The sequence below is a fragment of the Ascaphus truei genome, chromosome 14 (genome assembly GCF_040206685.1).
Source record: "Ascaphus truei isolate aAscTru1 chromosome 14, aAscTru1.hap1, whole genome shotgun sequence".
In the NCBI taxonomy this organism is placed as follows: domain Eukaryota; kingdom Metazoa; phylum Chordata; class Amphibia; order Anura; family Ascaphidae; genus Ascaphus; species Ascaphus truei.
Window position 1 is genome coordinate 1678965 of NC_134496.1, and position 26488 is coordinate 1705452.

Here is a 26488-nt window from a genome sequence, read left to right on the forward strand (position 1 = left end):
GAAGAATCCTACCAGTCAATCAGAGCTAGTGAAGCCGGGCAAGCGGTTCTTCTACATCGTACAAGGGCATGTCTGTCGCTTACTATGCAGAGGCCATCCGCTGAGTTAGGCTCCTCAAAGTCTGGGTTGGGCAAATGGTTGTCCGGGGACTCCCATTCAGTCCAGGACGTGTGTATTTGAGCCTAACTCCGGTGCCCAAATGGCTTTCACACCTTGGCAACTTCTGAGGTTTTCATGTCCAGGAGCCGAGCAGACTTGATGGCACCAAGCTTGGTAGCCAAATGGTCTCTCAGAACCACGGACCTAGAAGTCCCCAGCACATATACTGTGCATAAGTATGTCCCTTAACACACAATGTTTGTAAGGCTTAGTACTACAAGATTGATGTAAAGCAGATGTGGTGCCTATTTTAAAAAGGAAGCTAGATCACAACCGGGGAATTACAGACCTGTAAGCCTGGCTTCAATAGTGGGGAAACTACTTGAAGGTTTAATACGGAATAATATTCAGGAATACCTAAAGGAAAACAAAATTATTAGTAATAGTCAGCATGGATTTATGAAGGACAGATCATGCCAAACTAACCTTATTTGTTTCTTTGAGGAGGTAAGTAGGAATTTAGACCAGGGTAATGCAGTTGATGTGGTCAACTTAGATTTTGCAAAGGCTTTTGATACGGTTCCGCACAAAAGGTTGGTGTACAAAATAAAGCAAATTGGACTCAGTAAAAATAAATGTACCAGGATTGAAAACTGGTTGAAGGATAGACAACAGAGAGTTGTCAAAAATTAAATTTTTTCAGGTTGGGCTAAGGTACTGGGACCCCTGCTTTTTAACTTATTTATTAATGACCTTGATGTTGGCATCGAGAGCAAAGTCTCCATTTTTGCTGATGATACTAAATTGTGTAAGGTAGTAGAATCAGAGCAGGATGTAATTTCTCATCGTAAGGATTTGGAGAGACTGGAAATTTGGCAGGTAAAAGGCAGATGAGGTTTAATACAGATAAATGTAAGGTTATGCATTTGGGAAGAAAGAATAAACAGGCGACATACAAATTAAATGGGGATAAATTGGGGGAATTCTTGATGGAGAAGGATTTAGGAGTGCTTGTAGACAGCAGGCTTAGCAATAGTGCCCGAAGTCATGCAGTAACTGCAACGGCAAACAAGATCTTATCTTGCCTTAAATGGGCAATGGCTGGAAGGGAAGTAAACATAATTATGCCTCTTTACAAAGCATTAGTAAGACCACACGTTGAATATGGAGTACAATTTGGGGCACCACTCCTTAGAAAAGACAATCTGGAACTAGAGAGAGTGCAGAGAAGAGCCACCAATTAATAAAGGGGATGGACAATCTTATTGTAACGGGTTTCCCCCCCCCCCCCAATCGCAGATAGGGTCCCCTAGGGAAATACTACTCTGGTTACACATGGCTATAGTGTGGTGCACCTGCTGGCTTACAGGACTCCTGAGTCTCCCGCTTGATTGTATTATGGGGAATGGCATCAAGACCGGTTTATGAGGTAATGCTGAGTTATACTCACTCATGGTACAGTGCCTCCATCTCTTCCAGACCCCCAGCGTAGTAGGGAGGAGTCTCTGAAAGAGGACCTCTATGTGCACATTCTTCGCAACTGACTCCACAATCAGGACAGAAGCATTCTTTTGCTTTGGCATCCTTTATTAATAGCAGACATGGGCAGCCGCCCATCATAGTAGCTGGTCGTCTAGCCACTCATCTCAAGTTGCCAACCAAAAGGAAGTACCTGACCGTACACTCCCAGTCAAGGGTACTGAAAGCAGGTCTAGCTCTTCCCTTACTCCCTAAGGAAGTAAGAGGTATAGTCTTCCACACCACTCCTTAAAGGGAGGGCCACAAACACTGCCAGAGCCCTGACAGGTTGCTGGATAGACTCACCTCACTCAGATGGTGAGGCACACACCCTAAATAGAGGAAGTGCTGCATATTATATAGCTTCAGTAGGCACCACCCCTGTGTCACTGTTAGTGGACACAGAGCCTGATGTCACTTCCTTCACTGAATAATACACAGCATATGAAGTGAGGGCAAACACCATGATTACTCCTGGCAAACCTGCCCTTTAACAGGGATTATTGCACAGGAGGAGAAAGACATGTAACCCTAAAATTACACAGAGCTACATTATGATGAGAGGCTAGCTAAATTAGATTTATTTACATTAGAAAAGAAGCGTCTAAGAGGGTATATGATAACTATATACAAATATATTCGGGGACAGTAGAAGGAGCTTTCAAATGAACTATTCATCCTAAGGGCAGTACAAAGGACTCTGGGGCATCCCTTTAGGTTGGAGGAAAGGCGATTTCACCACCAACAAAGGAAATGGTTCTTTACAGTAAGGGTAGTTAAAATGTGGAATTCATTACCCATGGACACTGTGATTGCTGATAAAATCGATTTGTTCCAAAAAAAAGTTGGACATCTTTTTAGAAAGGACCTTATACAGGGATATACCAAATAAGTATACATGAGATGAATGTTGATCTAGGGATTAATCCGATTCCTGTAACGCTTGCGCTCACCACGAACAAGGAGGGACCTTGATACTGAGGTGGAGAAGTACAAGAATGCGCACCCACAGCAGCGAGAGCACGCCTGGAGAGTGGATAGTAAGCGTAGCCGGGTCTGGGTTGGAGAGAGTGGGTTAGTATGAGTACTTGCCAAAGTCTGGAGGCGAAGCCAGTGGGGTGGTCAGTGTCCGTTGTGCTGTGGTCTAGGGTAGGAGCCAGGAGAGTGGTAGATTGTCCGTAAGCCGAGGTCTGGGATGGAGAGGTGCGGGTAGTCATGTACAAGTCGGGGTCTTTTTCCAGAGGAGGTCCAATAGTCAAGCCGGGGTCTTTATCCAGAGGGGGTCCTATAGTCAAGCCAGGTCGGTACACAGGAAAGCAACAGAGAACACAGCAAGGCACAAGCAAAGCAAGGCAAGGCAAAACAAACGCAGAAATACAAGGTCACAAGAGTTATGCTCAGCAATCAGGAAGTGAAAGTGAAAGTCTTAAGTAGCACACAGGAACCAATGAGATAGGGGCGGAATGGAGGCATGGCCTCCACGGAGTTCAGGATAGGCTGCAGTAGACAAGGGGCACTCAGGATACTTGTCACGCAACTGGGGAGCGGTGCATGGCGTCACGTGAGCGCGTGCGGCATGTCCAGGGGGCGGAGCTAGGCTCCGTGGCATGGGTTGAAGAGCTGCACGTGCGCGCGCACGATCAGCAACCAGCGCAGAGGGCTGTGAAGAAGCAGGTAAGGAGAGAACATGCCGCAAAGGACGTGTTCTCCGATTCCTTACAATTGCCAATTCTTGGAGTCAGGAAGGAATTTATTTTTCCCCTTATGAGATATCATTGGATGATATGACTCTGGGGTTTTTTGTTTGCCTTCCACTGGATCAATAAGTATAGATATAGGATAAAGTATCTGTTGTCTAAATTTATCATAGGTTGAACATGATGGACGTACGTCTTTTTTCAACCTCATCTACTACAGTATGTAACTGTTGTGAGCCAAGTGAGTGTGTGCAGAGTAAACAGCAGAAGTATGCCTTTTCGTTGCCAAAATGTTTGCAATGCTAGGGCTTATTCAAGGGCTTATTCAAGGTTTGCAGAGGGAGTTGTTTGGGGGTTGAGGGGTGGGAGGCAGTTGTGTGCAGTCAGTGTTGGGAGAGGCTGCAGTAAATAAGGTGTACAGGGGGGGGGTTAAAAGTGCTAGCTAACCGAGATCATGGCATAATTACCCTCCAAAATCACTGCAAAAACATCCTCCCCCGGTGTCAGAACCTGCGGGGATGCCTCCACCCAAGAAGTATAGTAAGCCAGGCACCCCCTCTGTCACCCGTTACCTCTAGAAAGCTGCTTCTCCTCTGCCCAAAATTCAAGATGGCGCCTTTCTGGCACACGCATCCACAGGCACAGGAGCTTTCACAACAACAAGGAGGAAACTTTACGGACAGTGATCAAGAACAAGAATAATTCAGAAGATTCAGAAGAAAACACTCAAATCACCACAAAAGTTTTTAAAGATTTATTTAAAGAGATGCATAGTGTGTTCCAACTGTCTCTTGACAAGGCTGTTGCTGAATTTAAGGCAGGTCTGAATTCTCTGACCGCACGAACAGTCCAGCTGGAAAATAAACTTGAAGAATTCCTGCAGAGTCACGGATCAATGGAAGACAAAATATTCAGGATCAACGACGAAGTCAGGAATCTCAACGACACAGTCGACGACTTGGAAAATCGGGAGAGGAGACAAAATATCAGAATAAGAAATATCCCAAAAACAGTCGTTCAGGATGACCTGCAACCTTACCTAACAAACCTATTTACTAGTCCCATCACCCCAAACAAGCGACATTCACATGCACAGAGCCCATCATGCCCTGGGTCCAAGATTTTCAGGCCCTCGGAAATGCAGGGATGTAATAATCAAGTTACACTATTACACCACCAAGGAGAAAATAATGAGAGGCTGTAGGAACCAAGATTTCGTGGACTTCGAAGACTCCTGGATCCAGATATTCCAGGATCTTTCTAGATCCACAATTTCAAGACGAAGAGGCCTCCGCCCAGTTACAACGGTCCTTAAAGACAAAGACATCCGTTATAGATTGATCTTCCGGTTCCATCTGGTCGTAAACAAAGATGGGAAGTAATTTTCATTACGATACCCAGAAGAGGGAGGAGAATTTCCTAGGAGCCCTTGGAGTGCACGGCCAGCAACCCGCGAAACCACAACGCTCTCCGAGACCTAAGAGACCACCAGAGGCTTCAGCGTGGAGTGAAAGGGAAGACCGTTAAGAATTACTGGATCTCGCTCTCCCAATGTAAGGAATCCGCTCCGCGGTTTACTGGTTGCCTTACCTTGCAGACCGTTGCAGTTCTGGAACAGCTCTCCTGATGTTTGCTGCAGCCTGGATTCACTCACCAAAGCTATACACACTCCCTCTGGTATCTACTGCAGCTGTGCAGCCTATCACTGCAACCTAGACTTGCATTCACTCATTGGAGCAGTACCTTCACACCCCCGCTGGGGATTGGCCCGCTGGCCTTTAAGTACTGCTTTCCCACAATGCTTGCCGAGCATAGTCCTTACTGGATGTCACCATCGTTCTGCCACAAGCCCTCGCTTGTTCTCCTATGCTGATACCAGGTTCCGCCCTGCGTCCTTCAGCTTCCTTCAAGCCGCTTGTTCTCCTATGCTGATACCAGGTTCCGCCCTGCGTCCTTCAGCTCCCTTCAAGCCCGCTTGTTCTCCTATGCTGATACGGAGGTTCCGCCCTGCGTCCTTCAGCTTCCTTCAAGCTCCCGCTTGTTCTTCTGTGCTGAAGCGGAGGTTCCGTCCTACGTCCTTCAGCTTCCTGTTCTCCTGTGCTGAAGCAGAGGTTTCGTCCCTGCGTCCTTCAGCCTCCTGGATTCCTGCACTGAAGTGGAGGTTTCGCCCCTGCGTCCTTCAGTCTCCTGGATTCCTGCACTGAAGCGGAGGTTTCCCTGTGTATCTACAGCTTCCTGGTTCCTGGGGCCTACTCTTTCCCTAATCTAGAGAGGCCATGTCCTGGTTCCTGCGCTGCTACAGAGGATTCCCTAGCCCGCTCAGGACTCTTGCGCTGTAGCACTGGTTTAACCGTGCAGCTAGGCGGTGTGTAAATCTGGTCTGTCTTCCACCTCCTGAGACCAGTACCATGGGCCATGGTCGCCGCACGCGCAGAGGCCAACCCCGCGCTCCTAAGCTGAAGTGGGGCTCTCCTGACTACATGTTGCCGAACTATTGCTTGAACAATGTTTATCCTGATGTCTCCTGTCCTGACCCTGGCTTGTACAACGACGACGCTGTCTTCTCCTATCCTGATCCTGCGATATATGACAACGAACTGCGCAATCCGGATCAGCCTGCGCGGTCTAAGGTCGGTGCTTTTACAACCCCACCTCAGCCTCGCGGTCCGACCCAGGTTTGTGGCGAGCACAACCGTGACAGTATGCTCGGCCCCACAAACTCGGACCCCGCTGAGGTGCGGGTTGGTAAGTTTTTTCCTAAAAACCTGTCCCGGTCTGTAGACCAGTCCCAGTTTGAGAATGATTATTTGTGCGATATAATACCCCTGATGAAAGATCCGTTTATGTCGGAGGGCTTAACTCCCTTGCAAAAGAAATGCCGTAATGATCTGGTTTGTAAGGCTTACTGCCTCAGAGACTTAAAACAGTATCTGGCCAGTGTTCTGGCCAGTGAAAACAGTGTTTTCTCCCCTGATTCCCCTTTAACTGGGGATAAGGTGAGTCCTGTGGAACTGGTCAACGCCTGTAGTACACTCAATGCCCTGGCTTTATCATTGGACATTCCTTTAGTACTCCCGGACCCTTCCGTCATGGTGGCTCTCGCTCACGACACGCTGCATGTGGTATTGGATGATTGCTTGTTAAAACAGGATCGCCCCCTGGCCGCTAACGCCGTCAACTGGCGGTTTTTCTCTGCTGCCAGTCCTGTCGCTAAACCGGGGGACGTATCTCCCTCTCCGGGAGATGACCAAACGAACCCATTAGCAATATCTCCTAACGTAGTAACTGCCACAGTCCCTAGCTCTGATTGTATGCCCGGGTTCCCTGACACCAATGATATGTCTACGTTAACCCCTGCCGATCAGTCCTGTGAGGTCCCCCTGGAGGATACATATGTTTCTCTACCCAACACTAAGGTTCTAGTATCAGAGAATAAGGGGCTTATGCAGAGAGGATAGAGAAGGGAAATAGCTCCATCTTTTGGCAAAAATACGTACCAGAAAAGCTTGTCCTGCAGAGAACATGGAGAGATTCATAAAATTCGCCACAGCAGGTTTCTTTACTTTAAAAATTGCCAAACACGTGGAGAGATTGGTAAATTCGCCATGTTAAAATAGGGTGGTATGCAGGTAGCATAGATGCACTGCAACTCGCCATTCTGCCCTATATTATAGCGAGTTCAATCTAGCCAGAAAAACTTGGCAATTTTGAATCTCATCAGAAAAATGAGGTAACGGAGCTTTCAGCATACGACCATAACTTGCTCCAATTCTGTGGCTATTTTCTTGCCGTTTTCACATTAAATAACGTTCCTCTCTGCATAAGCCCCTAAGTTCCTTAGTTCTCCTATTTCTAGCTCAGAAGCCCTTTCTCTAGGTCTTGAGGGTTTTCCAGCTTTAACCTCTGCCGATCAGTCCTGTGAGGTTCCCCTGGAGAATACATATGTTTCACTAACTAACACTAAGGTTCTAGTATCAGAGAATAAGTCCCTTAGTCCCCCTATTTCTAGCTCTGAATCCCTCTCTTTAGGTCTTGAGGGTTTTCCAGCTTTAACCTCTGCTAGGCAGTCCTGTGCGCTTTCCCCTTCAGAGAAAGAATCCCTAAGTTCTGTTCCCAGGGTCATTTCTGTATTAAACCCTGTGGGGCAGCTCTCTGAGTTTCCTTTGGTAAATCCCTGTTCTCTGTCAGCCATGGTCACGCCCCTAGCTCCAGAGGAGAGATTCCTTGTCTCTCCTAATACAGAGAGAAGATTACCTATGTTTTACTCTCAAGCATTGTCTGCATTAACCCCTGTAAATTCTTGCTGCCTCCAAGTTAATGCCTTCGTTTTTGCCTCAGAGAATGAGTCCACAAGTCAGACAGCAGAGGTTGCATTGAGGGATTCGATTAACCATACGGAGTCCTTAGATATTCTTTGCTATAAATCCCCTGCTTCAGCTCAAGTTTCCACAGTTTCGCCTCTGGAGACTTCGGCTAAAGTTCTGGTTCCTGATAAATGTAGTCAGGAGTCAGGTTTTTCCCTAAGCTTGTTCGCAGAGTTCCTTCTCCCGGGTATTTCACTGAACCAGCCTGTCGCCCACATAGCGGTGATCCCTGCTTCAGCGCATAGTTCCCACATTATGGAGTCTGCAGTAATTTCTGGTTTTCCAGACATTCCTTACCAAATACCTACTTCAGAGACCAGTACAGTTATGATTAATCCCCGTGTACTGTGTAAGTTCTCCTCCTCTTTAAGCTTAGGGTTAAAAGCATACAGTAGTCTGTATGTCCCTCCTGGGGTTCATATTGTGTTCCCAGGAATGTTTGCTGACGCACGGTTTTCTCCCAAAAGTGACGCTTTTTCATATAGATTAGTAAAAAGCCTGCACACTGTTTCCCTTTTCGCTGAATTGTGTCTTTCTAGTTTTGAGACTCTGAGAGGTAATGATTCTCCTTCTGATTCTGAAGCTCTTCCTACAATGAGTATCCTGACTGGGGGTCCCCCTGATTTCTCTGTCCAGGCTAATTCTCCAGGGATCAGCATATCTGTGGTCACTCCCTTAGTACTGTCTGAGGTCACCATGCATATATTACAAGTCTTGGGGTTTAAATCTGAGCTATTTAGCTGTCCTGCCTTTGCTGAAACCCAGTCCCTCAGTACTGTGTCTAAATATGCCCCAGCAGACATGGGGTTACTCTGGGAAGAAATTAAAGCTCCTGTCTTAAGGGGTATTTTTTCTCACATGTCCAGCAAATCTAGAACCTCAGTAATTCTTTCCAAGTCACTTATCAATACATGTGATTTTTTCTCTAATCAAACCCAGACACCCTCACTATCGGTTAGGAGTCCTGTGATCAGAGATTTTGCACTAGAAAACACACCTATTCATGTTTTTGTCAGGTTAGGTACCCCTGTGGTTAGGGCCATTGCAGTTTCGGAAAAGACTCCTTGTACTCCTAAGGTGCCTGTCATTAAGAGTTTTCATAGTTCATACTTGCTGCTTGTTGATTTTCAGGTCCCTGTCACTGAGGTACAGACTTCAGCTTCTGATGTTAGCTTCCCTTCCACCACTACCCTGGCTCTGACTTTTTCTCAAGCTACTGATATGAAAATTCCAAGGTCTATTCCTGATTCACTGACAATACTATCTTCCAATGAAGATTTCCCAGTATTGGAGAGCTCTACTGTTGTTTGCTTCTCTGCTACTGCTAAACCATGGTTTTGTCCCTCGGAATTTTCGGTTGCCCCTGTTATTTCCTCTCAGTTGGAAATACTCTGTACGTATCCCAAGATTTCGGTCCCTATGCCTGGTTTACTGCTTGCCTTGTCACCTTCCATACCAATACCGGGAGATGCTTCCAACCAGCCTATACCCTTACTAACCATTACCTGGGAGCCTTCTAGAGGAAAAATTCCTCGCAAATTCCAACATGCAGTGGTCAGCCAAGACTTTTTCTGTTACAAAGTTCCTCCTGGTGTATTCGATCAACTATCAGGGCCGCTGATCCTAGATTCCGGTTCCTTTATTAAAGACTGGGCTTTCAGTGGGGGTTCTTCTGCCGTTTCTGCTCTGGAACTCTCTGGTTCTTCACAGCCCTGGATTTCCAAGACATTTTGCGAGGCGAGCCATGTACCAAAGATGTTTCTTCCATCAATCTCATATCCTAGAACTGTACTCACCAAAGAACTGCTCGTTTACGGATGCCCTTTCCACCTAAAGAATTTTAGGAACAACTCAATGTCCCCAAGACCCATGGATGGTCCTGTCGGGCCGCAGTTCTCACCGGGGTGTGGGGGTACACTAAGGACTAACCACGAGTATCTGGACCACGACTCTAACCCCAATCCTAGACGGTTCAGCAACAATTCCCGGTCCTCCAACTCTATGAGTGCTCATGTTCGCCCGGAGGTCTCGCGTGAAGGGGGGGGGGTACTGTAAGGAATCCGCTCCGCGGTTTACTGGTTGCCTTACCTTGCAGACCGGTGCAGTTCTGGAACAGCTCTCCTGATGTTTGCTGCAGCCTGGATTCACTCACCAAAGCTATACACACTCCCTCTGGTATCTACTGCAGCTGTGCAGCCTATCACTGCAACCTAGACTTGCATTCACTCATTGGAGCAGTACCTTCACACCCCCGCTGGGGATTGGCCCGCTGGCCTTTAAGTACTGCTTTCCCACAATGCTCCTTGCCGAGCATAGTCCTTACTGGATGTCACCATCGTTCTGCCACAAGCCCTTGCTTGTTCTCCTATGCTGATACCAGGTTCCGCCCTGCGTCCTTCAGCTTCCTTCAAGCCGCTTGTTCTCCTATGCTGATACCAGGTTCCGCCCTGCGTCCTTCAGCTCCCTTCAAGCCCGCTTGTTCTCCTATGCTGATACGGAGGTTCCGCCCTGCGTCCTTCAGCTTCCTTCAAGCTCCCGCTTGTTCTTCTGTGCTGAAGCGGAGGTTCCGTCCTACGTCCTTCAGCTTCCTGTTCTCCTGTGCTGAAGCAGAGGTTTCGTCCCTGCGTCCTTCAGCCTCTTGGATTCCTGCACTGAAGCGGAGGTTTCGCCCCTGCGTCCTTCAGTCTCCTGGATTCCTGCACTGAAGCGGAGGTTTCCCTGTGTATCTACAGCTTCCTGGTTCCTGGGGCCTACTCTTTCCCTAATCTAGAGAGGCCGTGTCCTGGTTCCTGCGCTGCTACAGAGGATTCCCTAGCCCGCTCAGGTTTAACCGTGCAGCTAGGCGGTGTGTAAATCTGGTCTGTCTTCCACCTCCTGAGACCAGTACCATGGGCCATGGTCGCCGCACGCGCAGAGGCCAACCCCGCGCTCCTAAGCTGAAGCGGGGCTCTCCTGACTACATGTTGCCGAACTATTGCTTGAACAATCAAATCTTGAACAATCAAATCTACTAGCCCCCCTAGCATACTTTCCGTTCTCCGTTTTTTTTGTGTATATTCCTTATGTTTCATGTTTTTTCCCCTTTTCCTTCTTTCCCCCCCCCATCCCTCACTTTGTGACATGCCCATTTGTGATACTGGTTTCTGCAAACACATTTGATTTATTTCTGGTTCATTTTATTATTAAATGTTTATTCTGCATTACAACTGTTTTCATAATTTAGCTATTAGACAGTGAGTGCTGGTACTTACGTAGATTTGTTAGTACTATACAGGGGAATAAGGGTCCCCTTTTGTTCCGTGCACCCTGCAATTGCATATATTTAACACCATCAGAGTGCTGTCTATCGTCCCCTTTTACCCTATTGCTTGAACAATGTTTATCCTGATGTCTCCTGTCCTGACCCTGGCTTGTACAACGACGACGCTGTCTTCTCCTATCCTGATCCTGCGATATATGACAACGAACTGCGCAATCCGGATCAGCCTGCGCGGTCTAAGGTCGGTGCTTTTACAACCCCACCTCAGCCTCGCGGTCCGACCCAGGTTTGTGGCGAGCACAACCGTGACACCCAACTTGACTGAGCTGAGGGCCCTGTTTTTACATCTATCAGTCTAGCTGATGGAGGAGGTTGGTGGTCAAGAAATGATGGCCCGCGGCGAACTTTCCTCCTCGGCGGGGTTTGATTCTTTTCCTGCCCCTGCCAGGTTTTAATGGTCCCGTACGGGGTACATAAAATCTAAGACTAAGATGACTTGTTTTCGATTTTAAAGACACTTTTTTCGGGCGACTACGAATTTTCTAAGGTTTATACTATATCCTCATTTAAGTGTGTTATACGTTGTCTTTTCTCTTTTTTTTTACCAAAGAGCGGTGTCCTGGAATAGGATTCTGGTTTCCAGAGGTCAACAAGGTAGAGTTCGTAGCAAGGTTCAAGGGGTAGAGAGAGCAGGGTAGTCCAGGACGAGCAGGGGTCAAAGCCAGGGAAATCCAAAGAACACAGGAGCAGGTACAAGCAGGAACACAGAGGGAGCAAAGCATAGGACTGCACACACAGGGATAACAGGAACTATGCAGAGCGATGATAGAGAGGACAGACAGGGATTATAAAGGAAGGCACACCAATGGAAGAGAGGGGAGGAGCAGAGAGAGAAGTGGGAGACAACAGGACAACAGGAATAGGTCAGGAGGAGAGGAGGAGGAGACAGAGGGGTCAGACAGAGAGATAGCCTGCAGGGAATGGGAGGAGGAGTCAGGAGAGTGACAGGGCTTAGAAGAGGAGCGTGTGCACATGCCCTCTTTAAGCTGAGAGTGCGCACGCACAGGCTGCGTCACCAGACGCGCAGAGCGCCGAGCGCCGCGCCACAGGCACACCAGCGGAGGGAAACGGAGGGATGGAGGAGATCGCCACCGGAGGTGAGGGACTGGCAGTGGGCACTGAGGGAGTCTGGGAGCGGGGAGCGTTGCCGCAGGGGCTCCGGGACCGCACGACTTGCGGGGCATGCGCTGAGGCAAAGGGGCAGCATGAGAGGTAGATGGAGTGAGACAGGTGTGGGTCAGCGCAGGGAGATTGGCAAGGGAAGGGATAGAGGGGGTGAAAGAAGGGGAAGGAATCCCCTGAACCGTCACAGTATCCCCCCCCCTTGAGGATCGATCTCCGAGCGATCCAACCAAGGCTTTTGCGGGAACTTTTGGTGGAATTGTTGGAGTAGTCTTGGGGCATGGATATAACGTGCTGGTACCCATGAACGTTCTTCCGGACCATAGCCCTTCCAATGGACCAGGAACTGGAGTTTGTTTTTTGACCAGCGGGAATCAATAAGAGATTGGACTTCGTATTCCTGTTGTCCTAGAGTGGAGACTGGGTTGGGTTTCCGAGAGGGAACAGAAAAATGAGGACTTCGAATGAAGGGTTTAAGGAGGAAGGTGTGAAACACGTAAGGAATCCTCATGGTGGGAGGTAGATCAAGGCGATAAGCGACTGAGTTAATTTTCTCTAAGATCTTGAATGGGCCCAGGAATCTCGGAGATAGTTTAGGTGATGGCGTCTTAAGCCTGATATTCCTTGATGATAACCACACCCTGTCACCAGGTTTGAAAGAAGGCCCAAGGTTGACGATGACGATCTGCTTTGGTCTTTTGTTTGGCAACCGCAGATTGTAGGGTTTTGAGGATTTTTTTCCAAGATTCCTGTAGAGTAGTAACATGAGAGTCGGCCGCAGGAACGCCTGAAGGAGAAGAAAAGAGAGGAAGACTACTGGGGTGGTGTAAGGAATCCACTACTGGCTTTGACTATTGCCTTGCAGACCTGTGCAGTTGCAGGCTTCCTCTGGCAATCTATGGCACAGGTGCTGCCTCTCATTGCAGCTTCTGCCCTGTGCTGCTTCATTGGAGGAGTTCTCACACACCCTCCTCCTGTGATTGGATCTCCGCCCTTTATATTCTAGGCGTTGGCTCTGAACCAGCGCCGAGCATAACTATTCATATCTCTATGTTACTGACTCTGCCACAAACCACCCCAGACCTCTCTCCTAGCGTTCTTACCTTCCAAGTTCCTGAGTATCCAGAGGCCTGGTCCTGGACGTCTGTGCTGAAGCGTTGTTGCCAGCACTGGCCTGCTGCTATCTCCTTGCAGTGGCCTACCCTGGACGTCTGTGCTGAAGCGTTGATGCCAGCACTGGTAACTGCTGCATTCCCTCCTAGCAGTAGCTACCCTTCCTGTCCTGTGGCCTGCCGCTATTCTCCTGTAGTGGCCTATCCTGGACGCCTGTGCTGAAGCGTTGATGCCAGCACTGGTAACTGCTGCATTCCCTCCTAGCAGTGGCTACCCTTCCTGTCCTGCGGCCTGCTGCTATTCTCCTGCAGTGGCCTACCCTGGACGCCTGTGCTGAAGCGTTGATGCCAGCACTGGTAACTGCTGCATTCCCTCCTAGCAGTGGCTACCCTTTCTTTCCTGCGGCCTGCTGCGATCCTCTTGCAGTGGCTTGCCTTGGACTTCTGCGCTGAAGCGTTGGTTCTTCCCGACGCTGCCCTGCGGTGAACTTCGGCCAGCCTGCTGTCTCCTCCTGCTGAGATCGGCGTCATGGGCCGAGGCCGCTCCTCGCGCAGAAGCCATCCCCGCGCTCACGCTCCTAAGCTGAAGCGGGGCACTCCTGATTTCCTGTTGCCGAACTCCTGCTTCATTAACGACGATGCTGCCTTCTCCAATCCTGACCCTGCGATGTACGACTATGAACTGCGCACTCCGGATCAGTCTGCGTGGAGGTCGGTGATTATATAACCCCACCTCAGCCCCGCGGTCCGGTCCCGGTTTGTGGCGAGCATCGGCGTAACAGGTGGAAACCGGAGTTAATAAAAAAGGGAGATTCTTGTGTAGACTCGTTTTTGAGAGAATTGATAGCAAATTCGGCCCATGGCAAAAGATCCACCCAGTTGTCCTGTGAGTCAGATACGAAGCATCTTAGATATTGTTCTAGAGTTTGATTCATCCTTTCGGTTTGACCATTGGTTTGAGCATGGTATCCTGAGGAGAACAAGAGAGAGATTCCGAGTCTCTGGGAAAATGCCCGCCAGAATTTAGAGATGAATTGCAATCCACGGTCAGAGACAATAGAAATGGGAACGCCATAATGACCCTTGAGGGGAATAAAGTGTGAATGTTTAGAGAATCTGTCCACTACGACCAGAATGGTGTTCATTCCTTTGGAATTGGGCAATTCGACAATGAAATCCATCGAGATATGCTTCCAGGGTTGTTCAGGGAAAGGAAGAGGTAGGAGAAGTCCCAACGGTTTGTGATGGATTGTTTTACTCTGGGCACATACAGGACAGGCACTAGTAAAGTCGAGAATATCTTTGTTCATCTTTGGCCATCAAAATGTCCGTTTAATGAGATCTGCTGTCCTTTTGAAGCCTGGATGACCGGCTGCTCTAGAAGAGTGACCCCAAAGTAAAATTTTATGGTAAAAGCATGGAGCTGCGTATAAGCGCCCTTCTGGTACCCTGGACCTGCTGGGAATGTGAGCTTGAGCTTTGTTGATTTCGTCCAACACATCGAAGTTGTTAGCGGAAATTATACATTTGGCAGGAAGAATAGATTCCGTGCTTTCATTAGCTTCGGTTTCCGTGGCGAACTGACGAGAGAGAGCGTCCGCTTTGACATTTTTGGTACCAGGAATGTATGAAATGGTATAGTTAAAGCGGGAAAAGAAAAGCGACCACCGAGCTTGGCGGGATCCCAGACGTCGGGTCCCCTCGATATACAGCAAATTTTTGTGGTCCGTGAGAATAGCAACTGGTTTCTTAGTACCCTCCAAAACGTGCCTCCATTCTTGGAGAGCCAGTTTTATGGCCAAAAGATCCCGATTACCAACATCATAATTCCTTTCAGCAGATGAAATTTTCCGCGAAAAAAACCCACAGGGGTGGAGTTTCTCTTGGGGGGAAGTACTCTGGGAAAGAACTGCGCCAGCTGCCACGTCCGAGGCGTCAACCTCCAAAGTGAAGGGGAGGGAGGTGTCCGGATGGCGTACGATGGGTGCGGAAACAAAAGCTTTCTTGAGTACCTCAAAAGCAAGAATAGCCTCTGGGGACCAGGAAGTGGTATCGGCGCCCTTCTTGGTCAATGCGGTGATGGGAAGAGCAATAGAATAAAAAATTTTGATGAATTTCCTGTAATAGTTGGCAAAGCCGAGAAAACGCTGCACAACCTTGAGTGAATTAGGCAGCGGCCAAACGAGAACAGCTTTTAGTGGAGAAGCCTTGGCTGGAGATGATATAACCTAAGAAGGCAGTAGAGGTCTGGTGGAACAAACACTTCTCCATCTTGGCATACAGGCGATTAGAACGGAGCCTAGAAAGTACTAGTTTGGTATGTTGAATGTGTTCCTCCAGGTTTTTAGAGAAAATAAGAATGTCATCCAGATAGACTATGACAAATGTTCCCAATACATCGCGGAAGATGTCGTTCATGAACTCTTGAAAGACGGCAGGAGCGTTGCATAAACCAAAGGGCATAACAAGATACTCATAGTGTCCTGATCGTGTATTAAATGCTGTTTTCCACTCGTCCCCCTCCCTTATGCGAATGAGATTTTAGGCACCTCTAAAGTCGAGCTTTGAGAAGATAGAGGCCCCCTGGAGACGATCGAACAGTTCCGAGATAAGCGGAAGGGTGTACCGGTTCTTTACCGTGATCTTATTGAGTCCGCGAAAGTCAATGAATGGCCTAAGTGATCCCTCCTTCTTCTTCACAAAGAAAAAGCCAGCCCCGGCAGGGGAGGTAGAGTTGCGGATGAATCCCTTCTCCAAATTTTCTTGAATGTAGGACGTCATGGCCTCAGTCTCTGGGATGGAGAGGGAGTATGACTTAGACTTAGGCAGGATGGTTCCAGGAATCAGATCGATAGGACAATCGTACGGGCGATGAGGAGGCAGAACCTCCGCTTGTACCTTGTTGAACACATCCAAGTACTCATGATACACGGTAGGCAGGATCGATAGATTGGAAGGAGCGGAATCAAGGCCGGCAATCACTGCAACAGGAGACTCCGCAGGAACAGAATCTGCAGACGAAGGCCACTGGAGAGGCAGAGTACCGGTCCAGTCAATGCGCAGATTGTGGAGTTGAAACCAAGGCAATCCTAAAATAATTTGGACAGTAGGAGATTGAAAAATATCGAAGATTATTACCTCCTTATGACCGTCGGCCAAGGTCAGTGTGAGAGGAATAGACTCCCAAATGATAAATGCAGGCTGGAGTGGTCTGCCGTCGATGGCCTCGAGGCCAATAGGAGTCTTCCTTCTGACCATGGGAATTTGGTTCTCCGAAGCGAACTTCTGGTCCAGGAAGTTACCACCAGATCCCGAATCGATGAAAGCTTCTACCTGCAGGAAAAGGTTCGGACCCGCCAAAGTGGCTGGAAGCAGAAACTTCTTTGGGGAAGCTTCGGGGAGAGAGGGGCAAGGAGAGACAGTACCCAGTAGAAGCCCCTCTACCTTTGCTGGGTGTGCCCGTTTCCCGGTTTCAGGGGACAATTCTGGAGACGATGTTCTGAAGAAGCACAGTAGAAGCAAAGTCTATTCAGACGACGTTGCGCTCTCTCCGTGGCCCGAAGTTGCTGACTGCCGACCTGTATCGGCTCCGGAGCCTCCAGTGCCAGGAGGGGTGTTGTAGGCAACCTGTGAGAGACAACAGAAGAAGGAGAGCGAGAACAGTGCCCCTCATGCCGTCGCTCCTGAGTACGCTGATCCATGCGTATGCTCAGGGTAATCAACTCCTCCAGGGATGAAGGCCGGGCATGAGTAGCTAGATCGTCTTTCAGGGTATCTGAGAGTCCGTGCCAGTACGCGGCGGCGAGTGCCTCATCATTCCATTGGATTTCAGCGGCCAGCGTACGGAACTCAATGGCGTATTTGGCAGCAGATTTTCGGCCCTGCAAAATATGGAAAAGAGAGAAAGCGGCTGTCTCGCGCCATGCAGGAGTATCAAACACTGGTTGAAACTCGCATCTGAAGAGAGGGTAATCGTGAGTTAATTCGCTTTTACGCTCCCACAGGGGAGAGGCCCAGGCGAGTGCGTCTCCGGTGAGCAAGGCGTAGATATACGCTACCTTAGCACGACTAGTGGGAAACAGCGAGGGGGACATCTCAAATTGCACCTCGCATTGGTTTAAGAAACCGCGGCAGGCGAGGGGGTCCCCATCAAAGCGATTAGGTGAAGGAATACGGGGCCCAGTGCTGGCATAGGTTGTAGCAACCGGTGGTGTAGGAGCCATGGGACTCTCCTGAGGGGAGAATTTGGCCAATTGCTGGGAGACAGTAGACAACTGGTTACTTACAGATTGTAAGGCCTCTATGGAAATACCTGTACCCATCTCAGGGTGGTCTGCGTTTGTTGGGCTCTGCATAATGTCACGCCCGTATGCCCGCAGACCTGGCAAGACCGCAATACTGAGGTGGGAATGGTATTACCACACACCCACAGCAGTGGGGGCAAGCCTGGAGTGTGGTATGGCGTTGCTGGGCCTGTAGAAAGGGAGTTGTTATACTTGCAACGTCCTTGAAGGGTTAACGTAAGAATAGTCATGTCCGTGCGCCAAAGTCCAGGGGTACAGAGAGCAGAGTAGTCAAAGTTCATAAGCCAAGTCCAAGGGTTCCACAGGTCAACAAGCTAGAGTTCGTAGCAAGGTTCAAGGGGTACAGAGAGCAGGGTACTCCAGACCGAGCAGGGGTCAAAGCCAGGGAAATCCAAAGAACACAGGAGCAGGTACAACCAGGAACACAGAGGGAGCAAATCATAGGACTGCACACACAGGGATAACAGGAACTATGCAGAGCAATGATAGAGAGGACAGACAGGGATTATAAAGGAAGGCACACCAATGGAAGAGAGGGGAGGAGCAGAGAGAGAAGTGGGAGACAACAGGGATAGGTCAGGAGGAGAGGAGGAGACAGAGGGGTCAGACAGAGAGATAGCCTGCAGGGGATGGGAGGAGTCAGGAGAGTGACAGGGCTTAGAAGAGGAGCGTGTGCGTGCGCCCTCTGTAAGCTGAGAGTGCGCGCGCACAGGCTGCGTCACCAGATGCGCGGATCGCCGGGAGCACACCAGTGGAGGGAAACGGAGGGATGGAGGAGATCGCCACCGGAGGTGAGGGATTGGCAGTGGGCACTGAGGGAGTCTGGGAGTGGGGAGCATTGCCGCAGGGGCTCCAAGACCGCGCTGGGCAAAGGGGCAGAATGAGAGGTAGCCGGAGCGGGACAGGAGTGGGTCAGCGCAGGGAGATTGGCAAGGGAAGAGACAGAGGGGGTGAAAGAAGGGGAAGGAATCCCCTGAACCGTCACACAGAATAAGTGGAAAGGTCTAAGGTAAAAGGATTAGGATACGATAGATCCCAAAGATATTCTTTCGTTATCTTTCATTCTGTTTTTATAAAATGGTGTGGAGTTTGGAGGCAAAGGAGGTTTAGAGATAATAAGATGGCGGAGTCCTTCGGCGGAGTTCGGGATGCTCCGGAACCTTCGAGGATCGTGCCCCTCCCCCCCACCCCTATTTAGGCTTTATGTAGCCCTTTATTTTGGTCTATACAAAGACCAACAGTTAAAAAGTGTTAGGATGAACAATATGTCCACCCCCCCCCCCTATATATTTTTTCTTGTTGTTTTCTGTGTTTGTTTTCCTAATCTTTCATCCCCCCCCCCCCCAGGTGTTCCCCCCAGTACCACCACAGACTATCAAGAAGGAAACGTTCTTTCTTCCTCAAAGTGGATCGTAGTAAGTCTACATGACTAGGTAAAGACGTCTACACTTTATTTTACATTTCACGATTACTAAAGAGCGAGCCTTAGGCCTGGGACATAGTCCAACAGACCCCTCTGAGCGGTGCTGAGCCACGCTGAGCAGATGAACTTACCCTCTTCATCTGTGATCAGCGCGGCTTTAGCAGCCGCTTCCGCATGCGTGCTGAGGCTCAGAAATTTTCTGGAGACAGGCAAGTTTACAATTTGGCGCTCAGGGGAGCGGTCACGTGACCGCAAATATCCAGTGGGAGCATGGGGCTAGCCCCATCTCCCACCACGCCTCCGTTCCGCCTCCGCGACGTCTTCGCCCCGGCTCTGCCCCACCCCCAAAGCACGCTCACTGTCTCGCAGTAAAATGAGTTTTTCACGGTCTCTGGTGTTTTGAATTAAAGTCCAAATGTGCCTAACATGTTGGGACAATTAAAATAGGGGGACTTTCATTCACAAATGTTTATATAAACTTCTAAAAATTGCGCTATTTGAGTTTTCATGTTTTTACCTGAACGATGCTCACAGCGCTCTAGGAGCTTCCTAGCAAAAGGTAGCGAAAAGCCGCTTTCTATGCTGCCAACTGCTGGACTTTAAAAACATTTTCTTTACACTTTCACAGGAAAATATCTCTACATTATACACTCTAAACTTAGTGACTACTTTTATCTCGCCACCTTATACCTGATGGGAGATAGTTTGAACCCCAACTTGGGTTCTGGGGGTTTTAGGCATATACCGGGGAACCTTTGAATGTGAATTATTCTCCTGCCCGGTCTTACTATTCTGGTCTGTGCTGAAGCAGGGAAATCCTCGCTGGTTGACACGCCTGGAATAGTAAGACAAACAAACATTTTTATTGCGATACGGTTTACATGCCATAACTGGGCTGCAGAGCTGACACTTCACAAATTCCCAATATGGCTCAGGGGCACCCAGCCGGGCATAATACCTTTATTATTGGCCTGCGTAACCCCTCACAGTCACACCTCCCCAGCTCAGTGTGTAGGCGCTGTTACAACCGCCTCGTCCGGCGGTTTGACGGGCCGGACACCTCTTGAGGTTACAGGCTCACTTGGACTGTCCTGGCGGGATAGTCCATCCGCATTGCCATGCTCGCTGCCCTTCTTGTGCTGGATGGTGAAATCAAATTTTTGCAGGTCAAGACTCCAGCGCAGCAGTTTGGCATTTTCACCAGACACCCGTTGTAGTCAACTTAGGGGATTGTGATCAGTGATCACTGTGAATGGGCACCCGTATAGATAGGGCTGTAGTTTACGCAGTGCCCTTACAATCGCCAAACACTCCTTCTCAATAGTGGCATAAGTCACTTCACTGGACAGCAGTTTCCTACTCAGGTACAACACAGGACGCTCTCTTCCCTCCTCTCCCACTTGGCTGAGCACAGCACCGAAGTCATAGTCCGATGCATCAGTCTGCACCAAAAATTGTTTCGAGTAGTCCGGTGTAGCTAGTATAGGAGCACTGGCCAGTGCTGTCTTTAATGCCTGGAATGCGACTTCACAGGCAGGAGACCAGACAACCAGAACTGAGAGTCGCTTCTTTGTCAAGTCAGTCAGGGGTTTAGCCACGGCGCTGTACTGTGGGACAAACTTTCTATAATAGCCAGCGGTGCCTAAGAAAGCCATAACCTGCTTCTTAGTCTTGGGGACGGGCCACTGCACTATTGCCTCAACCTTAGCTGGCTCAGGTTTAAGATGCCCACCACCCACCATGTGCCCTAGGTAAAATACTTCTGCCATACCGACTAAGCACTTAGCGGGTTTCAATGTAAGCCCGCTTCCCTAATTCTTGCTAGCATCGCTGCTACATGCACTTGATGTGAATCCCATGAATTACTAAACACAGCAATGTCATCCAGGTATGCCCTTGCAAAAATTTGCATCCCTTCCAGCAACCTATTGACCAGGCGTTGGAAGGTAGCCAATGCACATTTATCTGCAGGAACCTCACCTGATTAATTCAGAGGCCTCTCCATACAAATGTAACTCACATGCAAATCCCATTACAAGTCTGCTATCTGAGAAATTAGTACATACAGTCACAAATTACATCACAGTGCTTACCATAGATCACAAAACACTTTACCTCATTTGCCTAATTAACTAGACTTGGGAATTGAATTCACGGGGAATAAAAGTGCTTTGGAATGCACATACATAGTACATTATACATTAACCCTTTCTCTTCCCACATGAATTAGGGGTAACTAGCCGGATATAACCCCTTTATTACAGGCCAGATTAACCTTGATCGTCACATTCCTCAATTTATTCAGTTCTGTCTCTACCTTGAGAGAGGCAAAGTCTACCCTTAAGCAGTGTGCAGGGCCCTGCATACTGTGTGCCCTCCCTTAGGGGAGCGGTGGGAGACTGTTCCCCTTACTCTACCAGAGAGTAAGGGAAGAGCTAGGACTGCTCCTGGTGCCTGCTGGCTGGGAATATAGGTCCAAGGACATCCTTAGGATGTAGGCCCTACAAGCTGCTGATTGACTGCTGTGCCGTGTGCATAAAGAATAAAAAGATCCTGTTTAATATACTTCTTGCCTGAGACTGAAATCTAGCAGGAAGAAGGAGAAAGATACTCAAGCAGGGATTTCTTCCCTTATCCTGGTGACTGCAAGAGATGGAGGCGCTGTCACCGTGAGTACGAGTCCGGTTATACCCCAGAAGCCTGTCCTGTTGCTATCCCCTAACATCATGCGGGAGACTCAGGACTACTGTTTATTAGCAGGTGTAGCCGGGCTCTCCTCCCCTTCTCGCAATACAGCTGTTACCGGGAACGTGGGCATGCCGTTACTAAGGCCGCAGTTGGGTTGTTAAGGTCAGGTGGCTCAGAGTGCCGGGCACAGTGAATAGTGCTCAGCAGAGTTGCGCATGCGCAGGAGACGTGCGCAAGGAGCTGGCCTCACAGTAGGGACTATGGGCCTCATGCAGTAAGCGTTGATAAGGGAAATATGGCCATTTTATTGCCAAAATTGGGTTTGAGATTCAGTAAGCGCCGATAAGTGTTTCATATCGCCAGGTTTCGGAGCCGATAATTTGGTTATGGCCAGTCGGCTGCCGATAAGCCTGTTTTCGACACTGATCGCCACTTTTTTAAATCGGCTGGATTCAACAAAAAAAAACAGCTTATCGGGGCTGATCGGCACTACGAAATTGAGATGTTATGGCCGATTTCTCCCGCCAACTAAAGTTGGCAGTTTGGACGGGAGAACGATCGCTAAGGCTGCCGGAACGGCACTTAGAAAAAAAACATCTTCTGTACATCAATGGAAGTCAATGGAGCGGGGACGTATAACAGTATAGTACTGTTTACGTTTCATTGCTCACAATACAAAGGGGATTTGCATTACAGTGTGGGGGCATTCCCTGCATTGTGTCACAGCTGACGTGTCTTATTTGCATAACATTCGACTTTTACATGTTTTCAGCATTTGCGGGTCACATTACTCATCATGTGATGATGTGTCAAGGGAAAATACTATACTACACTCTTAAAGGAGAACCTCACATCATATCACACATTTTACTGAACTGAGCGACAATTATTTACATGATGTTACACATGTCACACATGTCACACATTCACCGTATATTCATGTTCCTTTACATTACACAATGCTTGTAATGTGTCACGCATCTTTAAACCTTCATGTACATCTGTCTTCTCATGTTTACATCTAGGTTTGGGTCCTCCCTATTTTTATGACGTCACTTATTGGATGCTCAATCACATTGCATGTTTACATTGTAACCGTAGCATTACAAGCACTTCAACCTAACTTATACACACATGTACAGTAATTCATCATTTGGACACCTTGTAAACTCATTCTATACCAACTATCCTCATTACAGAAATGCATGCAAGCAATTCATTGTTGCCAACATGTGACAATAACATGGATAATTACACATGTTACACAAAACTTTTCCCACGTCAATCTCAGCCTTTTTGTCTCATTACATGACTGACTCTTGCGTTCAGAAGTTTTACATGCATTGCACATGCAACTATTTATTTGCAAGCAATCTTTGTACAAAGCTTCACGTCACATCATTGCCAAATATCATCATTCCCTGCAGAATACACACAACAAATACTTATAACAACAACTACACACAGCTTGCCACACAAGTACTTTATTATGTTAATGTAACACCTTGCATTTTACTATGTCACCTGACATCATCACATACCTATTTAAAGGACGCCCATTACCTGCTCATTCACAGCTACTCATTTCAAAATGTTGCGAATGTTTAGGAGACGCAGGAACATTCTTTTCTATGACATGCTTGATGATCAAGAGAATGATATAGGGCAAGGAAGGGACACACCGAGGGACAGTGACAGGGACAGTGACGCGGATACGACAGGGACAGGGAGAGGGACAGGCCGAGGGACAGGTAGAGGGACAGGAGATCAGAGGAGAAGACAGAGGAGACAAGTTGTGCCTCGTCCGCGTCTGTACAGGGAGAGAACCCTGTTAGATGGGATGAGTGAGGAGGAGATTGTTAGTCGCTATCGTTTGAGTTCAGCAGCAATCTTATCTCTTTATCAGGAGATAAGGGGAGATTTAGATTTTTTCACAGCCAGAGGTCGTGCAGTCCCTGGGCTTGTTAAAATGCTGTGCTCATTACATTATCTTGCTTCCGCGTCATACCAGACAACTGTGGGCATAGTGGGCGGGGTCTCGCAATCTACATTCTCGCGGGCCTTAACCCAGTTTCTCTATGCACTCAATAGACGCGCTAGGAATTATATTCATTTTCCTACAGAGGCAACAGAGTGGCTGGAAGTCAGGACTGGCTTTTATAATATAGCAGGGATACCATCTGTGCTGGGTGCAATCGATTGCACACATGTTGCTTTGATTGCACCTAGTCAGAGTGAGCATGTGTACCGCAATCGTAAGCACTACCATTCACTCAATGTACAGGTGGTATGTGATGCCACGATGAGGATAATGCATGTGGTACCCAAGTTCCCTGGTTCCAGTCACGATTCCTCTATCCTGAGGAGCTCTTCAGTCTTCCATGCGTTCGAAGAGGGACATTTTGAACCTGGTTGGCTGCTGGGTGAGTTCACATTTACATGTTCTAACACAAAACACATTTGTATTTAGGAATGTTGGCATTGTACAATTTCATCACTAATGTCAGCTTATGTGTGCTCCATTCATTATAGGTGACTCAGGATACGGAATTAGGCCGTGGCTCTTGACTCCGGTGCTAAACCCTCAAACTGAAGCAGAGGAGAGGTACAATGCAGCCCATATATCTACAAGATCTGTTATAGAGAGGACATTTGGCCTACTCAAGACCAGGTTTAGGTGTCTGGACAGAACTGGTGGGGCTCTTCTATACAAGCCTCAAAAAGTGTCTGATATTATCCTTGCCTGTTGCATTTTGCACAATGTTGCACTCAGGCACAATGTACAGTCAGACCTAGCTGAGGCTTTGGTAGACGAGCATCCCACCCATGTAGCTGCTGAAAATGAACAAACAGCCAGTGGTGGCCAGACACGCCAGAATCTCATCAATTCATTTTTTTCTTGTAAGTACAAACAGATATGTTCCAAGTTATACTTTTATACTTACATTATGTTATCTTAACAACAATGTTTTTTTATATACCCTTCTGGTAGGACACAGATGAATATGGGTTGCACACCTTTCTTTTCTCTGCTGTGTGCACAAAGGGATTTTGCACCGGTATGTTATTGTTGCACAGGTTATAGAATCCCTCTTCAATTGTACTTTAGTTGTGTGTATGTCAATACAACTTGGGTAACAAAGCAATAATATTTTAGCATTGTGTTATTCCTTATGCTAAGACAAAACACATATTATGCCCATACTCATTCATGCTTCTAGTATGCTTACATACAATGTTATTGGTGCAGTGTAACATGTACATCCAGATGATGTGTACACCAGGCTGATTTACATTTTGAATGTCATTAAATATAAATGGTGTTGCACATTTAACACCAAATACACACTTTGATGTGTTGTTTACGGTACTGAAGATGGCATGTCAATGTTTGCAATTTATATATTGTTCCTTTGCATTATAGGTATATTTGCAGTATGACTGATCATGGTATGTATATTTGCTGACATCTCTCATAAGATGTGGCTACCTCAATCTTCCTATAATTATTTGAACTAAAAACACAACATATTGGTTTAAACACAAATGTTACATATATGTACTTTCTGTATCATGTATATGCATGTAGCTACTCTTGAGGTTTCATGTGCATTGTATTACAAAATGATTACTCACATTTCATCACATTTTATGTATGTTTCCTTATAATTTCCATTAATGTAATATAGAGGTGTTTGGAGAAAAGGGGATAACTGTACTTATTTGTTTACTTACGGGAGCACATTCATCACTAGCATAGACACACTTTTTAAGACAACTGTTTGTGTCTCTATCAATTGGTGTAGGATCCATGTATAACACCGACAAATGATAACACCAGCTTTATTATGGTAGCTTATATCATCATATTGACTATACTATGTATTTTTAAACGATTAATAAACACCGTAAACTATAGTTAGTTAGGTTAATGAAATATACACAGAAACGTACTTCATAACATGATGGTGATGTCATATTCAGAACATCATGCATTGGAGGGGACCATAACATCTGGCCAGTAACATTATTTGCTACAGTCCCAAACCATTTTATCTACATACCCATGTAACAAGAGATTTTAAATTTAAATGGCTACTTGGTTGTAAGTGTCCTTTACATTGGGAGAAGGAGTGGCTCAGTGAGTAAAGACACACACTGGCACTGATAGTTTGAAGCAGGGGAGTCTGGTTCAATTCCCGGTGTGGGCTCCTTGTGACCTTGGCCAAGTCACTTTATCTCCCTGTGCCTCATGCGGCAAAAAAACATTTGTACGTTCCACGGGCCAGGGACCTCAGGCTGAAACATGTGTCTGTAAATCGCTGCGTACAACTAGCAGCCCTATACATGAACATGCTCATATTATTATTATTATTATTGTTACATAGTTTCGACAGTCATACGTTCCATTACACAATAGAATACACAAATGTGTTAGCAGAGTGGGAATGGTTGTTATATAAAAAACACACCATGTCATAAAATGTTAGTAGTCATTAAAGAACACTCAAGAAAAATTCAAGAGGCACTATTTTGCAACATCATTATGTTAATTAAGTGCTTATGCAATATAGGCATAAGGGTATCACTTTTTTAATTGTTTGTTAATAAGCGCTGCAAGCAATATAAAATTAGTTCCATATGTAGTATAGTAGTCGGTGGCTCCTCCTCACAATCATCTCATATAAAGGTAGACTCTTCTGAAATCATACATTGATCCGATTGTATCTTCCCCGACATCTCTGAAATACAGCAAACACATGATGGTCAAATATGGCACCTTACTATATATGTATCCGTGACAACGCGTTACACAGCTCTATATGATTGTGTACATACACA

The 26488-nt window shown here is 47.4% G+C and overlaps 1 protein-coding gene across 1 annotated transcript in view; it reads right to left on the reverse strand.

Moving 5' to 3' along the window:
- Positions 1-4733: 4733 nt before the first annotated feature.
- Positions 4734-26488, reverse strand: part of LOC142466239 (uncharacterized) — a 31761-nt gene continuing 10006 nt past the window's right edge. Inside the window, exons 3-6 of the mRNA XM_075571174.1 lie at positions 20257-20472; positions 12421-12906; positions 6812-6825; positions 4734-4791 (exon numbers count right to left, since the gene is read on the reverse strand). Coding sequence (XP_075427289.1) covers positions 4734-4791; positions 6812-6825; positions 12421-12906; positions 20257-20472 — 774 coding nt within the window. The remainder of the gene's footprint in view (positions 4792-6811; positions 6826-12420; positions 12907-20256; positions 20473-26488) is intronic.